Source organism: Phyllostomus hastatus, unplaced genomic scaffold (genome assembly GCF_019186645.2).
Source record: "Phyllostomus hastatus isolate PE091 unplaced genomic scaffold, TTU_PhHast_1.1 phas_contig_86, whole genome shotgun sequence".
Classification (NCBI taxonomy): Eukaryota; Metazoa; Chordata; class Mammalia; order Chiroptera; family Phyllostomidae; genus Phyllostomus; species Phyllostomus hastatus.
In genome coordinates this window covers 79352530-79370909 of record NW_025333977.1, presented here as the reverse complement: position 1 = coordinate 79370909, position 18380 = coordinate 79352530, and the positions used below count along the sequence as shown (strand labels likewise).

General features: G+C 33.8%; 1 protein-coding gene across 3 annotated transcripts in view; it reads right to left on the bottom strand.

Annotated features, from left to right (window-relative positions):
• Positions 1 to 18380, bottom strand: part of NECTIN3 (nectin cell adhesion molecule 3) — a 125392-nt gene that overhangs the window by 43582 nt on the left and 63430 nt on the right. For 2 of the 3 annotated variants that reach the window (XM_045851507.1, XM_045851508.1), the window contains exons 6-7: positions 14064 to 14202; positions 11644 to 11728 (exon numbers count right to left, since the gene is read on the bottom strand). In XM_045851507.1, coding sequence (XP_045707463.1) covers positions 11644 to 11728; positions 14064 to 14202 — 224 coding nt within the window. Of the gene's footprint in view, positions 1 to 3882; positions 4034 to 11643; positions 11729 to 14063; positions 14203 to 18380 lie in introns of those variants that run through there. The other variant, XM_045851509.1, reaches the window with a different exon arrangement.

Sequence of the window (18380 nt, the reverse complement as noted above, 5' to 3'; positions counted from 1 at the left end):
ACATGTCTTATTAATTGCAACTGCCTATTAACTGCCTTTCATGCAAGATGAAAACTTTTTCGGTTCTCAATGCTAGAAATATTCAATCCACTCAGTCATAGTTTCCTCTAATTTGGAAGAAAAATGTGAACTCTTCTATCATATTTGTCCTTCCCTCCCTTCTCCCTGCCCTAAAGTCTATAACTACTGGTAGTTATAGGCTTATAACTATAACTGCACTATAGTTATCACTATAACTTCTGGAAACATGTTAAAATATTCAGATCCTGGGAGAAAACCAGACCATTGATGTTAATACAAGAAGCGTAACTAATATGTGTGTTTGTGTGTATAAATACATATTTATATATCAATTTATATATTTTATATATATATAAATTGAAAGATGGCAGTGCTGTGTTAGAAAGATGAGTTTTGAGAAGGAATAATGGGAATCTATAAAACTATAAGGAGTGACAGGTTCTAGAAAGCCTTAAGTAAAATATGGCATAATTAGTAACTGAAATTAAGATACTTGGAGAGCATATCTCTAACTCTAGAACTTGATAACAAGTAGGAAAATAATATATTTCTAAACCACATAGTTTGATATTTGAGATCTAGTCACAATAGTTTTCCATTTTTTATCTTCTTATTTTATATATCAATGGGAATGTATGATTCATCTTATTAAGCCTTCCATACCACAAATTTCGATACCAAGGAGCAATGTACATACCATTCATGTTGAAATTAAAACAAAAAGTTTCATATTTACTTATAATATGTTTACATGCTCATAATTTTGGCCAATAAATAAGCACACAAAAGAATGACAGTTTGCAGGAGAAAAATGGCCTTTTACACACTTGAGAAGATGCTGAAACTCACTAGTAATGAGGGTGCAAAGTTACAATAATATATGTACACACTATTTTTTTTTTACCTGTCAGATTACCAATAACCAATCAGAACACATATGCTGTTGGTGAGGATTTGGAAAAACAGACACTTCCAAGCATTACTCATAGAAGTGAAAGTGGTACGGTATTTATAGAGGACAACTTGACAATATTTATCAAAAGTACAAACACATTTACTATTTGATGTAGTATGATGAAGATTAAAAATTTACCCTGCATGAGTGCCAGGAGACAGCTTTCTCCTCAGCAATCTCCAGAGGCCAGGCAGCAGCACTGCACGCACCCTCTCTACACCCTCCCTTACACAGGGCCACAAAGCAGTGAAGCAGGTTGTCCTGCCTGGTGATTACCTAAGACTTCACCCCACACAATTTACAGGTGCCTTTTCTACAACAGGCCACACTACTAAGACAGGGAGTCAAAGTAGCTCTACCTAATAAACAGAAACAAAGGAAGGCTGCCAAATTGAGGAGACAAAGAAATATGGCCCAAATGAAAGAACAGAACAAAACTGCAGGAAAAGAACTAAATGAAATGAAGATAACCAACCTATCAGATGCAGAGTTCAAAACACTGGTATCAGTATGCTCAAAGAACTCATGGGGTACTGCAAAAATATAAGAAAAGATCCAGGCAGAAATGAGGGTTGCATTAAGAGAAATAAGGAAAAATCTATAGGGAACCAACAAGGAAGAATAAAGCATTCAATCAAAAGAGCAAGAAGAAAAAGGAATTAAAAAAACAAACAAACCAAGAATAGAATGAGGAGCCTCTGGGACATCTCTAAAAGTGTCAACATCTGAATCATAGGGGTGTCAGAATAAGAGGAAGAGGAAGAAACTGAAAACTTAATTGAAAAAATAATGAAAGAAAACTTCCCTAATTTGGCAAAGGAATAGACATACAAGCCCAGGACCCACAGAGTCCCAAAGAAGTTGGACCCAAAGAGGACCACACCAAGGGACATTATAATTAAAATGCCAAAGGTTAAACATAAAGAGAGAATCTTAAAAGCAGCAAGAGAAAAGGAGACAGTTATCTACGAGGGAGTTCCCATAAGACTGTCAGTTGATTTCTCAAAAGAAACCTTGTAGGCAAGAAGGGCTGGCAAGAAGTACTGGAAGTCATGAAAGGCAAGGACCTATATCCAAAATTACTCTATCTAGCAAAGCTTTCATTTAAAATTGAAGGGCAGATAGAGTAATTCCCAGACAAGATAAAACTAAAGGAGCTCATCAGCACCAAGCCATTATTACATGAAATGTTAAAGAGAACTATGGAAGACAAGAAGATCAAAACGATGAACATTAAAATAGCAACAAATTCACAATTATTAACAACTGAATCTATAAAACAAACTAAGCAAACAAGCAGAACAGGAAAAGAATCATAGATAATGTAGATCATACGGAGGGTTTTCCACTGGGAGGCACAAGGGGGAGAATCAGAAAAAAAGTGCAGGGAATAAAAACTACAAATTGGCAAGTACAAAATAGACAGGGGGATGTTAAGTAGAGTATAGGAAGTGGAGTAGCCAAAGAACTTCCATGCATGACCCATGGACATAAACTAAGGGAAGGGACTGCTGGAGGGAATGGGGGTACCAGGAGGAGGGGACAAAGCGGGGAAAATTGGGACAACTGTAATAGCATATTCAATAAAATATATTTTTAAAAATTTCCCTGCAGATTATACTTGCAGAGATACAAAATACCACATGTATGGAGCTATTCACTGTAACATTATTGGTTTATTAAAATATTTTGACATTACAAAGTCTGTCACATATACACATTAGTATCCTATTCAGACATAAGAGAATGCTCTGCATCTCAATAAAGATCTCCAGTATATCTTAGGAGGAAATGTCAACATATGTACAGTGTAAATATGTTACCTCTGCATAAGATAAAACATATGTATGTGTTTTCTCGTCTACCCTAGACCCTATTAAAACAAACAGAAATTTTATAAAAGTTGTTTTCTGTCAGAAGTGGTGGGGGTAGGCTAAATAGGAATGAAAATGGGAGTCATATGTTAGAAAATATTTTTATATTGTTTTGTATATATTATCTCCTCAAAATAAACTACAAAGAAACACTCTCTATAACACTCTGCCATGAACATTTACAAAAATGTACTAAAGAATGTGATATATGATAGTGAATTATTGGGGGAAATATCATTTTTCCTGACAGTAAACTCAGTGCAAGTACTGCCGTAACAAGTAAAACTGATTAAACATTCAATTCTGTAATTCAGGTTCTCAACAGCTCTGTATTTTCCTTTGCTAAAAGGCCACTAACAGAGGGCAGAAAAAGCACTGCAGACAAATCAGAGATGACAGAAAAACATAACATAAAACATAATGTTCGCTAGAGTCTGATACAAAGACAATCATTGTCAGCATTTTAGAATATTTCTATGGAGTCTCTTGTCCCCTCTGTTCTTTTTCACATACAGTATATTAATATTTGATACATGATATTAGATATGCTGACATTAAACATACTGAAACATAGTATCTGAGACATGAATATTCTAGAATAAACATTGTAGAAATTTCCATAGATCATAGATAAAGAGAATGTAAGAGAAGCTTGATTCTTCCTTGGACTTAGTCATTCAAAAATTTTTATTAGATACCTACAATGTGCCAAGCGCTGTGCTGTGCCTTGGTAATATAGTCCTAAGAAAGTGAACATAATCCTGGCCTTCATACTGCTTATGGTCTGCAGCAGGGGTTCTCAATTTTGGGGCCTCAAGGTCACTTTATACTTTCAAATTTTGATGACCCTAAGCACTTTTATTTATATGGGTAATAGCTATCTATATTTATCATATTAATCATTAAAACTGAGAAAATTTAAAGTACTTAATTTATTTAGTGAGTAATAGACCCATGTGTTAATATAAATAACATCTTTGAAATGAAAAAATAACATTTTCTGAAGCAAAGGTTAGTGATAGAAATGGCCTTTTATTATTTTTGTACATTTTGCAAATCTTTTTAATATCTGAGTCAAAAGAAGAAAGCTTGATTTTCATATCTGTTACAGCATTCAACATGTTGCAAAATGTGGTTTGGTTGAAATCTATGAAGATAAAAGTGGCCTCACACAGTTGCATGGCTGGAAAACAGAAGAGTATTTTAACAGTATTTTCAGATATCTGAGAAAATTCTCCTTAATACTATACCAAATTTCAACAAACAATAGTTTCTTGAGGTTAGCTGCTAGCTGAAAACATATCCAAAAACATTTCATACTCTGTTATATGAAAATGTTTGTACCCTTTTTTAAAGAAAAAAAAGGGCAAGGGAGGGAGAAGGAGAGGGAGAGAAACATCAGTGTGCGAGAGAAACACCAACTGGTTGCCTCTTGCATGCATCCTGACCTGGGCCTGAACACTCAACCCAAGCATGTGCCCCAAATGGGAATCGAACTGGCAACCCTTTGATTTGTGAGATGATGCCCAACCAACTGAGCCACACCAGCCGAGGCTACCTTGTACTTGAGTGGATATTTTATCCATGCATGATTTTGTAACAGCATGCACTGGTCATTTGGAAATTATTGGTTCTAAGTAATACAGATCTTTAAAACATTGGTACTTTTCAGTATTCAATATTAAAAAATCAGATTCATTAATTTCTCCATGATTGTCAATCTCATGCTGGCAGATACAAGTTTTATAACAACTGTAATTTTTACTTAGAAACCAAATTTTTCTACTGGTAAAAAACAGTTAGTTGTTTGTCTTGAGTAATAGATTTACTTCATTGATGTTTGAGAAAAATGTCTGCAAAATACTCAAGAGTGGATGACCACAGATTTTTAGTCATTCCTTTTAGTAAAAATGATGTTTCACAAAAAAAGGCAGCTTGTTCACTGAATTCAGTCATTCAAGTACTTTACACATATATCCCATTTCATCACATAGAATGTTAACACACACCTTGCATATAATAAATGTTTTAAACCATGAAAATTGACCTGTGTATTCCAACACCTGAAATACTGTCCATAAAACATTTTCAAAGTTGTTGAAAATTAAAAATTTACTAAAATTCATCTGACAAATTTCTTCTGCAAATCTGGATATTATGGAGAAGAAAATCTTATGACAGTTCAAGAGATTACAAAGCTTTTAATAATGTGATAAGTCAGCATTATAAAAATAATTCAAAGCCATATTCCCTAAATATTGCTGCTTGATTGAAATCAGGAGAAGTCAAGGAACAGTATCTATTTCAAGGAATCTACTAGTCCTGACTTTCCAAGAATACATGCTATTTTAGGCTAAAACAGATTTACATTTACATCCAGATTTTTCCATATCGGAAATCAAACTGTATTCATTAGATATTTTTTTCCTGAAAATGTTTCCTGGATCACTTTAGTTGGTTTAGGAAATATTATTTTCATATCCAAGTATAAAACTCCTCTAATGCAAGGTTAAAACATAGCATTATTCATAGAATGCATAGTGTTGTCTAAATTTTAATACAAATAAATTTATATTGGTGTCCAGTATTTCATGCTGGATTTGAATCTTGATTAAGATAAAGCCTCCTGCCACTATCAGCACTGAGAACTCTGCTTGCTACAGGCCCTAGTCACCACAAAATAAATAAGTAAATAAATAAATTGCAACAAATAAGAAATAAAAAGGATAACTTGTTATTTGTAGCAAATAGATTACATATCTAGGGAATTTAAGAAAACAAACTAAAAACTATTAAAATGAGTAAGAAATTTGAGAAAAAAGCCTAGATAAAAGATTTATATTAAAAAACCAAAGCATTTCTATATGCTAATAATAACCAATTAGAAAAAGCCATGGCAATAGGGTCAGGAGAAGACCATTCAAAATTAAAATACATAAAATGCCTATAATAAACATAATAAGAAATGTGGAAAACACATACCAAGGAAAGACTTCATACAACATCCAGAAACTATATGGGAAAAGACGACAAGTACATAAAAGCCTAAACCTTCTGTATGACACTGCAATGTTGAAAAATGAGATAAATATAAGACAAAAGATTAGTGTCCACATCAAAGAGTTACTAAAAAATTAAAAGATCAAAAAGTTAACTGAAATTTAAAAACAATGAAGAAATAGATAATCAACTATTAAACTTCATCAAATAATCTATACACAGCTTTAAAATGAACTTTTTCAGTTTTATCAAACTGGCAAAAAAAAGTTCTACTAAACAGTATTAAAGAGAGAAACAGGCCTTAATATACATGCTCCCTCTAATATATGGGGTATACTGTTGGAGGGAAATGAGTTTTAATCTATATAGTGCCCCCTTATCTGTGGGGAATTTATTCCAAGACCTCCAAGTGGATGCCTGAAACCACAGATAGTACCAGACCCTTTATATGAGATCTGTCTGGAAAGTATCCAGCCACATATTATGAAAAATAGAGATTTTTACTGAAGAAGATACAAGAAACATTGTACATAGGCCAATGATGCCTCAGTCCCCTTCAAAGTAGGCACCCTGGGACCACAACATTTCTCCCAGTGTCTCTTCCATTGTTTAAAAAACTGTAAAATCCTTTGTTAAAATTGCCATCAGCTGTTCCATCGTATTTTCCTGAATCTCATCAACAGTCTGAAATCACTTTCCTTTGGGAAAGACAGGCATGTGCCCCAAATGAAAATCGAACTGGTGACCTTTCCCTTTGGGAAAAGACAGAAGTTGCAGGGCACCAAATCTGGGCCGTAGAGGGCTGAGTCACCTGGTGATTTGATCTTTTGCCAAAAAACTCTGATACATGAGATGTGATGCATGAGAAGGCACATTATCATGATGAAACTGCTGATTACCAGTTGCCCATAGCTGTGACTTTTTGTTACATCTCTTGACCAATAAAGAACAGTGAGGTAGTACTCCTTATTAGTTATCTGGCTTGGAGGAGCATACTCGTGATAGACAACACATTCCCAATCAAAAAACACAGTTAACATAGTCATGATCTTGCTGTGACTTTGCCATGCCTTCTTCGGACATGAGAACCAGCCAACTGCCATTGGAATGACTGGGCCCATTGTGATGACTGGGCTTTCACTTCCAGATTCTAGCCATAGACCCACCATTCATCTCTGTTTATGACCTTCTTGAGGAAATCTGGTTCATTGATAGAGGTTTGAATCAAGTCATTAATGACTACTGCAACATGATATTCCTTCTGCTCTGGTAGCAGAAGCTATGGAACAAAGTTTGCCACAATACATTTCATGCCAAGATCTTGTGTTAAATTCTCAGACACAGTAGTTTTTGGAATCCCCAGATCAACTTCTAGCTCTCATACTGTCAGGTGCTGATCTTTGTTGACTGCAGCCTGTACATGTTTAACATTCTCAGGTGTTCTGATTGTTGCAGGCTTTCCAGAATGTGGATCACTTTCTCAACCCTCTTTGAAGTGTTTGTGCCACATTTTCATTTGCCCTGCACTCGCATCTTTCCAGAAGGCTTTCTGAATCCTCCAAATAGTTTCTGTGGAGGTATATTCAAGCTTAATACAAAATCTGATGTAGATTTGTTGCTCTACTTGCTCAGTCATCTTAAATGTGATGGCCACACAGTACATATGCTCACTCAACAGCATTTACCACCCCCACTGACGAGTACAGTGAAGTTGTCATTGTTCACCCATGTGCATTCCAGTCCACTCTCCTTGGCTGCTATGTTACACTGATGTTGTGCAAACCATTCTTGTTATAGTAACAATGGCTGGACTTTTTCCAGACAGGCCTCATATGCTATGTTTTTTACTATATGTGCCTACCCATGAAAAAGTTCCCTTTTTAAATCAGGCACAGTAAGAGATTAACAACAATAACTAATAACATTATAATAATATATTATAATAAAAGTTATGTAAATAGCTTTGGGGCCAATATTAAGTAAAATAAGGGTTACTTGAACACAAGCACTGTGATACCACAAGAGTTGATCTGATAACTGAGATGGCTACTAAGTGACTAGTGGGTGAGTAGCTTATACAGCATGGATACACTAGGCAAAGGAATAATTCATGAAGCAGGGTGGTGTGAGATTTCATTGCACTACTCAGAATGACACAACACAAAACTTATGAATTGTTTACTTCTGGAATTTTTCATTAAACATTTTTGGAGTATGCATATCATGGGTAACAGAAACTGTGGAAAGTGAAATCACAGATAAGGAGGGACTACTGTACTATTTGTGGGAATATAAACTGATACAGCTAGTCTGGCCATCAATATGGTACCTATTTAAATGTAAAAATTTTCACAGCCATTCTATTCCTTTGCATATATTTTATGGACATATGTGTACTATAAAGCATATAAGAGCACCCTTACTTCAACAATTATGTTATGGAAAGAACTGGAAACAAGCTAGGGAAATAGGTTATTTGTGGTATGTCAACATGATGGAATACTATTTTAGCCATTAAAATGAATACAGAGAGAACAATATTTCTCAGGCATGAATGTGCATTAAAATTCACCTGGTGAGCTAGGTAAAATACACACTGCCTCTAACACAGAGATTCTGAAATTATGCTCAAGTGTCTTCATTTTTAATAACCCAAAGGATTTTGTTAAAGGTGGCAACTCTGAAAAACAATGGTCTATAAAAGAGGAGAAAAACAATTTCTAGAATAATATGTATTATATGACTACATTTATGTTTTTTATTAATTTATTTATTGATTTTAAAAAGAAAAAGAGGAAGACGGGGAGCAAGCGGCGGGGAGAGAGAGAGAGAGAACAACATTGATTTGTTTATGTTATTTATTCATTTACTGGTTGATTCTTGTATGTGTCCCAACTGGGTATCAGACCAACCACCTAGGTATGTGCCCTGACTGAGGATGAAATCTGTGACCCTGGCAAATCAGACAACACTCTAGCCAACTAAGCTACCTGGTCAGCGTCATGTTTATGTTTTTAAAAAAACATTTGTAGATTTAAATATGGATCATGTACACATGAAAGTAAATTTGTGGAAAAAAGTCTGAGATCACAATGATGGTCTTTGAGGAAGGAAATTATCTATTTGGGGATGGGTAAATAGGAGGACTGCCACAGTTTACTCTATAAATTTATATAGTATTTGGGGGGGATCAAGAATATACTTATGTATTAAATATATGATGTTATGAAAATAAAACATAAAAATGTAGGATTATCGTCTAAAATCCTGACAAGCTGATGGCATTTCTTAATTACTTTTTGACCCCATGTGAGACATTCCTTTTTATTCCCCTCATACTTATGCATGCCTCCATGCATTCTCTCAGCAGTACAGTAATAGTTCACAAACAGAATACTGCTTCTTCACAATATCAGGCCTCATTCTCCAGACTAACTTATATTTAAGGGAAAATTCTCAGGGATGAGGTTTGGCCCTGCTACTGCAAAAGCAATGATTTAGCAGGGCAGAAAAATGTGGGTATGAGAAACTGCTTCCTGCTGTGGTTTCTCAGTGGTAGAACACTGATGGGCACAACAAGAGAGTCATGATGACATTTGGGAGCATGGCCTGGCTCACTAGGTCACTAGGCCTGTCTGTGTGGGGTGAGGGCTAAAGACTTAAGCAGGGATTAGTTTAAAATTGACATGTTATCTAGTGAACTAGAACATTAGAACACATGAGTATTACTACATGCTATCATGGCATGAAACTAATTAGATAGTAGCTATGCACTTATACATAGATTTCTCAGTAACCAGGGAACAGTTCTATAAAATTTACATTTTGATATCACAACATTAATGAAAATACAGTCACATAATTATGGTAACATATGATATAACACATGAGCCATAAACTGTCTTACTGATGGATAATGAGTTTAGCCTAAATTATTCTTGAAAGCTTTATAGAATTAAGTTACTTCATCTCAAACCAAGTTCTGCCTCTCCTAAGGGAAATGAGAGCAACTAGCCTACCCTTAGCAATGTTCTATGGAATCAGTTTTACAGCTAGGAGAGGAAAACAATTATGTTTTCCACCTGCTTAATTTTATAGATACAGGTGCTCTCCTATCAATTTTCTTCCTGAAATTTCCATCACTTGTCTACAGAACTCTTCATTTTCACCAGATTTATGCTTTTGATTATCCAAATTACTATAAGTAAAATTACTCTAATCAACAACTGATTTTATTCTATGCTTCAAAAACTTCTACCTCCAAAATCAATCCACCCAGGAAGCCTTCCCTGACTTTAGGAATATTAGAAATTGCAGTTTGTACCATAGCCAGCTTAAATTTTTCAAGAAAAAACCTTCCTTCCGTCTTTATTTAGCTGCACCTTCATACACAGCAATCATATTTTCTTAACCAAAACCCAAGATAAATGATTTAAGCCAAATGATTTTTTTCCAACTCAGAAGCTTTTATAAATATTTAACTCGAAATACTAAATAACAAGCTATATAATCAACTGATTATACAGACAATAAAAAAATTAGAATTATCCTAGAAAATGACTAACAGTGTTCTAAAAAACATGCCCAAACTGAATCTAGAAATCCTGATTAACTGCTCCCTTTGTGGAAAGAGGAAGACAGTTATCCTTCTGCAGCAGTTACCAGCTCTAGTTAAAAATTTTGTTGACATTTCACACTACTTGTTAACATCCTTTATTTACCAAAAGAAATGTGAGGCCACACTCTTTATGTGAAAACAAGAGGTCACAAAAGATGGCATGTCTTCACCTCTAAGACATTCAACTTGTGTAAGATGACAAAGCTGGTACCCATTGTCAGTGGGTGCACCTGCCAGGAATGTTCCCCCCTGCCCCCTGCTGGGGTAGTAGACTGACTATATGGTCAACAAAGAAAAACTGAAAATACATCAAAAGATATATTCCCTTGGAGTTTTCCAACAAATTAAGTAAGTTAATTGGTGGGCAAATGATTTGCCTTATTCAAGTTTAAGATACAGGGTATATTTTAAGAATCAACTATTATAGAACATTCCCACAGTTAATAAAACCCCAATATATGGTTAGAGCCCCAACAGGTTGCATGGGTGATAGAGGAAAAACAAAACAGAAAAAGTTAAAGCTAAGAATAAAAGTATTCAGATATTCTGATGGTCTCTGAATATGCTCCTGAAGTGGAGCATATTAATCTAAGGATAGAACACAAAACAGAAGCATTGAATTAATACTTTCACATGAATGACTATAAACTGATTGTAAAAGAAATTTTTAAAAGTTATTACAAATGTAGTTGGCAGCCCAATATTCCTACCCAGACTTTTAAATTGGAATCTAAACCTTCTGTTGCTAAATAAAGAAAAACTGAAGTTTAGACCTTGAATATACTGAAAAAATTACTCCAAGGAGAAAAAGTTCTTCATGACACCCTACCCACCCAAAGACATTCAATTTTTTCTACTTTTTATTTTATATAAAAATGTGTGTTTTATAATGAATCTCTATGTCAATAAAACTGTATTAACAATGTCTTCGGCCATGGCTTTAGTAAAATTTGTACTCCTAATACAGTGCTAGTTTGTCTTAGCTACAGTGACCATTACTTTTTTTTTCTTACCAATTTGTAGATGACATTTGATTACCTAAATGTTTCAGAGAACCGATTATATATTACTATATGCAATATATAATGTATCATGACAAGATAATATTTTGAAACAAATAATATACATTGCTTAGTACTTTTTATTTTATTTCAAGTGTACTCATGAATACTTACCTGATATAGAAGGTCTTTTTGAGGCAAATGGGGGTATCGTTCTTCATACACAGGAGGTGGTTTATGTGTGGGTGGAAGGTCAATCCTGCATTAAAAAGGTTAAAAAGATGTGACTGCCACATTTAGCAAAAATTAAAAAAGGAGAAAAAAATCAGAGATACATCAATTTTTGAGGATATTTTCCTCATACTAACATTTATATACTAGTGTACACTACATATTTAATTTATCTCTTACATTTCTACTAACCTATCATATATGGAAAATAAACTGGCTTTAAAGGTTCCAATGTTTAAGACAATCTAACAGATGCATATTTAAAGAAGCAATTCCAGTAGAAGCATTTTTTTGCAAAATCTTACTAAACCGGTAATACAGTACATGACCAATTTATTTATGTTTGCACATTTTTAAATCTAACTGTGACTGCTAACATTTTAAAGACTGTAAACATGTGGCCTTGGCTGGTGTAGCTCAGCAGATTGAGCATGGGCTACGAACCAAAGGATCACCAGTTCAATTCCCAGTCAGGGCACATGCCTGGGTTGCAGGCCAGGTCCCTAGTAGGGGGTTTGCAAGAGGCAAATTAACTACATTGATGTTTTTCTCCCTCTCTCTTTTCCTTTTCCTCTCTCTAAAAAATAAATAAAATCTTTAAAAAAAAGGCAATAAACATGTGTAATGGAAGGCACTTAACTCTAAAGAGTCACCAAAGTAATTTAAAAGACTACATCTAAAAATGAAATGAAAAAAAGTTTAGATTGTATTTGGAAATACTTTCAAAACTGATTTTCAAAAGCATGGCCACTCTTCGAATATTTACTATGTAAATTAGTATTTTCAACATACAGACCATTACACATCTTGCAACTGGAAATAAACAGAAACCATTACAACTTTAAGAGATGTATTTTTTGTCAAAAATGACCTAATCTGTTAAAAAACTAATATTTTTGTGCATGTTAAACATGGTTAAATTATAATAAAAATAGTTAAATATATCTTGCAGGTTTCTGCATGTTAAAAAACAATTTTTATCTATTCTAACTTTTGAAGATCAAAGGTAAGTAATTTCCAGTACTTATGATTAGTAAGTCAAACAAAAATGTTACCTACATTAAAGGATAAAGAAAATGCATATTAGAGAGGACAAATTAATTACAAATTCTCTGTGGTCTATTAAACTTCTCAATGTGGGCACTAAATAATATTTTAAATAAATACAATTCAAACAATAAATAAAATGGTTACAGGGATTTACTACCCTATTAATAAATTATGTTTTTGAAATTATAGAAAATCCTGATAATGTGGGAACTAAGATGAAGTGAATCACATACTAGTCACTCCTGAAATACTAAAGAACTTGTCTTACAGAAACTGCACTGAAAGAGTACAATCTTTTTATTTAAATTAATCGCTTCCTTTCATCTAAGGAAAATCTTAGAAACTTTATAGGTCCACAGGGCGACAGGTCATTTAGGTGAGAAAACTGAGGCTCATGAAGGTCATGTGACTTGTTCACGGTCATAGCACTAATTTGATCTTGATAAGCTCAAAATAACTCCCAAGCATCTTCAATGCAAAATGATCAGTGCTATAACTGTGACAGATTATAGATATATACACAGTATTTATAAACACAGAAGAAACACAATTTTGAGAGCCAGCCTTATGTCCTAATATAAAAACTGTAATAACTACACAAGAAATAATGCCATTTGTAAAGAACTTCAGAGTCCATAAACATTATCTTATCATGCTCTTATCACAACCATGTGACATGAGTAGGATAAAATTATTCTTATTTCACAGATGAAGCTACAGAGCTTTTGACAGAATTAAATGAATTGGGACATTCTACAGCAAGGTGCAATTTCTGCTTTATAATTTTATTGCAATGATTAGGCCAAACACACTGCTTTCTCCTTAACTAAAAAAGATGCCCATTTTTACAATTAACCAAAACCAAAATTCTTTAAGGAAAAAAGTTTAAAAACTCTATGGATTTGATAACTCATCTGATGAAAGTTAAGTTATAGCTATACATAAGACAGACATATACAATCTGAAGCCATTAAACTTCTAAGGTGTTTTTTAATATCTGTCTTTTAACCACTTCATCAAAACCTGCATTTTTTTTCAGAAGGCAGGACAACACTGAGTGTCATGTTGCCATTGGAAAGGTGTCTAATGTGCTGTAGGGGAAGAGGATGTCTAATATATCTCCATCAGTCCTTGACAGTGTATTTACCAACACGTGATTTGAGACATTCTGATGAGACCATGGTCATCACACTAAGATCTAACAGTGCCTTTACTGTCAACCCTGTCACTTTTCTTATTAGTAGCTATACACATAAAGACTGACACATACTTAATATGCACAGTTGAACACAGGCAAAAAAAAAGTTACCTACACTTTGTCCATATAGGATGGTCTCTTTTTTTGAGAAGTCAGCAGCACAGTCACAAAGACAGCAATGATGAGAAGGGCGAGGACAGCTCCAATTACAGCTCCAGCTATGGCTATGGAAGAGGTCTGCTTAAATGGAACATCTGTAAAGTAACAAAAATTAGGCTTTCAAACAATTTTAAACAGTTCTTGAATTTGCATATCCCAACTTCTACATGTGCAAGGGTGATTTAATTGAAGCAAGTCATCCAACAGCAAGCTTGGGGGACCCTAAACTTGATTCACTATTGTTGTAACATTATGCTAACACCCTCATTGCCATTAAGATGTCACCTTAGTGCTTCAGCCTTGTTATTCTCAAGTTATAAAAAGAATATCCCCAGCTAGATATCAACAAATAAATCTATTCTCAATGGGCAAAGAATATCTGGAGAAAAGTAAAGAGTGAAAATTGTTAAGTTCTTACGCTAAAAGTTGACTTAAAAAAAAAACAGTATTCTTTAACAGAGCTAACCAACAATATAGACAATTTGCCATTTTTATTCCACTTAAAAATAAAAGACATTATATTAACCAAAAACCTTCAAGAAGGGGTAAATCAACAACAAAAAAAAACCCAGATTTGATATAGTCAAAAAGTAAAAAAGAATAAAATAAAAAAATAAAATAGCAGTTATAATTTCCGTTGATTCATGAAAATTTACTTAAGTTAGTGTTTCTATGGCAAAATTAAATGAGAATTCTTCCTTACCTCCTGGCTATAGACACACTATATCATTTCTCAATACCAATTTCTCTTTCCCAGCCTCCACCACAAACTTTGTAAGATTTAAAAAACATATTTAGCAGTTAGAATTTCACATAATTCTTAAAAATTAAGTCATCCTATTTTATTAACTCCCAAATAAGTAAATTTACTAAAATTATTATAACTATGTATTTTATGTACACATATTATGAATGACAATGCCAACAATCCTTAATGTGCATTAGATAAATTTTAGCCACATTAATTCCAATAACCATATTGTTACAAAGTACCTTCAATACACATATTTTGTTTTATCTTTCTAACCAGTAAGAAACATATTTAAGATAACATTCTATCAAAGAAGATACTGCAGTTCTAAAGTTAAATATTCTGCTCAAGATCATTCAGTAAATGAGCAGTAATGAACACACAGGATAATAAAGCTAGGCTGGGGTAGGATAGAAGCCTCCACCCTTATGCCCTTGTTGGGAAGAGAATGTTTTCTTGCAACATCTAGCAGGAGTTTCCAATCTTTTGGTGTCTCTAGGTCACACTGGAGGAGTTGTCTTGGGCCACACATTAAATATACTGTGACAGGTAATCACACAAAAAAAATCTCATGATGTTTTAAGTAAATTTACGATTTTGTGTTGGGCTGCATTCATAGCTATCCCATGGGTTGGACACCCCTGAAATATTTGGGCCCCCTATTTGGTAATGAAGAGTTTTCAGTTAAACTGACATTCATATATAGTCTTCAATAATTGCAATTACTGTTGGGAACCAGATATGACAAATTTAAATGGAATTAAAACACTATTTGTATCAAAATGTTTTATCTACTTACCACATAGTAATTCATACAAATACATATTTAGAAATAATTTTGAACTTTTTTTATTAAAATGTGAGTCATGTGGTACTTTAGATTACTAAAAAGAATGCTTTCTTTTCAATTGTTAAAATTTCTTTAGCAAACTAAAAAAAAATTCCTGGGTTTATTAATAGGTTATTTTATTATTAGCTTCACTGTACACTAAAAATTCACACGAGTGCCCAATAACCCATTTCAATAACCTTTCAAACACTGAAAAGAATCTGAAAATAGGAAAATATACAATTTTTAAACAATATAACCATCTCAATCATTCACGATGTTACCCTTACTTGCTAATACAAGCCTGGTTTACCTTCCTGTTGTTGATCATTTCTCTACTCCCTACTATCACCATTTGAATATGTACTAGATGAGAAAAAGATTTGAAACCTACACCAGTCAAGTATTACTCTGCCCCTGCAAATTTAAGAGTGATTTGGAATGACATAATCTTCTATTCTACACTATCACTTTTCACACCACGAAATTATAGCTTTGTACTGTCTTTAAAAGGCAAATCGAAACTAATTAAGGTTATGGTATCAAGCTTTTTTGACAAACATCATAAATCCTGACATTGGCACACACAAAAAAAACCCCTCAAGTATGCTTGCTACCTTTTTGTCCAAATATACTGAATTTAACTAAGTATTGTTTTGATGATAATGAAGCTAATAATACTGTATTTATAGCAATACTTCCAAAATTATTTTTTCAAAAACTCAGGTTAGCCCTGGCCAGTGTGGTTCAGTTGGTTGGGTGCTGTCCTGCAAACAGCAAGATTGAGGCTTTGATTCCTAGTCAGAGAACATGCCTGAGTTGCAGGTCCTGTTCCCAGTTGGGGCACCTGCAAAGGCAACTGACTGATGTTTCTTTCTCATGTGTATGTTTCTTCCCCTCTTTCTCCCTCCTTTCCCCTCTTTCTATAACCAGTACAAAGAAAAATGTTTTAAAAACCTCAGGTTATTCTTTGAATATTAGTCCAAGTTAAGATTCTCAATGTACAAATTATAAATTCATCAAACTTCACTCCTCTTCCAAGAAAGCCTTTCATTTAATTGTTAGCAATGACGTTAAATTTTTAGTTCTTTGTAAGTACTAAAACATAATCAGACTTTTAATAGCCTAAAGTTATTCCTGACTCTGAATCTATACTATTTTTAATATCCTGAAGTAATTCTCAAGTCTAAATAGATACAATTTTCTAAACATTTAAATTATGGTCTACTTATCTCATTCTGTCCCATTAGTCTTACAATTTCTAGCTCTTAGATTTAACTGACATTTGACTGCCAGGGGCATCCAACCTACAGCCCAAGGGCTGCAAACAGCCCAGGATGGCTGTGAATGCAGTCCAACACAAAATCATAAATTTACTTAATACATTATGAGATTTTTTTATTATAGATCACAATGTATTTAATGTGTGGCTCAAAACAACTCTTCTTCCAGTGCGGTACAGAGATGTTAAAAGGGTGCACACCCTGAACCATGACACTTCCTTTTATCGTAACTTGGGCATATTTACTTCACCTGCTTCCATTCTTTTCTGAGTATCAGAACAAGCCAGAAAGTAATGAGCTGCACAACTGGATGAAAAGCGATCTGTTTACCAATTGGATAAGCTACTACATATAGGTAGATTATGTTAAATGCATAATGTATTTTGCAGTACATAATGCACTCCCACATATAATGTGCACCCACATTTTTGTCCCAAAGTTTCAGGGAAAAAATCTTTTCTTTTAAATTTTTAAATTCAGTTTCTATATTTACTTTTTATATTATGAAGGAATTTTAGCATTTGTTTTTGAACATATGTATATTGCTATTGGTTTCTAGAGTTACACTTTTAATGCACAGCATAAATAAAAGAATTAAAAACCTTTTTTACAGATATGGAATTAGCACTACCCATGTATAATGTGCATCCCTTTTTTCCCTCAAAAATTTGTGCAAAAAGGTATACATTATACATGGCAAGATACAGTATGTAGGGTGTATTTCATATTTCCATTTTTGATTCTTCTAATTCAGGAAAAGAGACTATAGTAAAGGGCATTAGCAGATGATCAACACTAGTATGAAATGCAAAGGACAAGACAAAATTTCTTGCATTCAAGTCAAAGAATTTCAGTGAAAACTTAGAATTTAACCCCAGCACTGGCTCCCCACATCCCTGCCCACGAAAAAATCTATATAGATTCTATATTCCAATAAAAGTAGCTACATTGAGAAAAAAAAACTAAGCAAATGTAAAAAATGTGACCTTTTTAAAGATAAAGCTAGTTTACTGAGTGAGTGACATGAAGTAACATTACCATCACCCAAGGAGATGATCTACTAAATCTATGTTTACAAGCAGTTGACCTAAGTCAGCATGGATGAGAAGACTGAGAGCACTGCCTGCTATACCTGCTCAGGCACCAAAAAGTAATGTCTTTAAACATATTTTCTATATTTTATGAAAATATAAAAACATAGTTTTAAAATATTAAACACTGAAGGACTGGTGTGTGAGTCTCTCATAAGAGCTTCCTATTATCACAGCAGTCATATTAACCCACATACCTTGGGAACCCACTTCCAAAACCAGAAAAAATGGCATCCCTAATACAACAAAAGTATACCACTCATAATGAAAGATACGATACACATGTCTTATGAGAAAAATGTTCAAAAATTAGTTACAA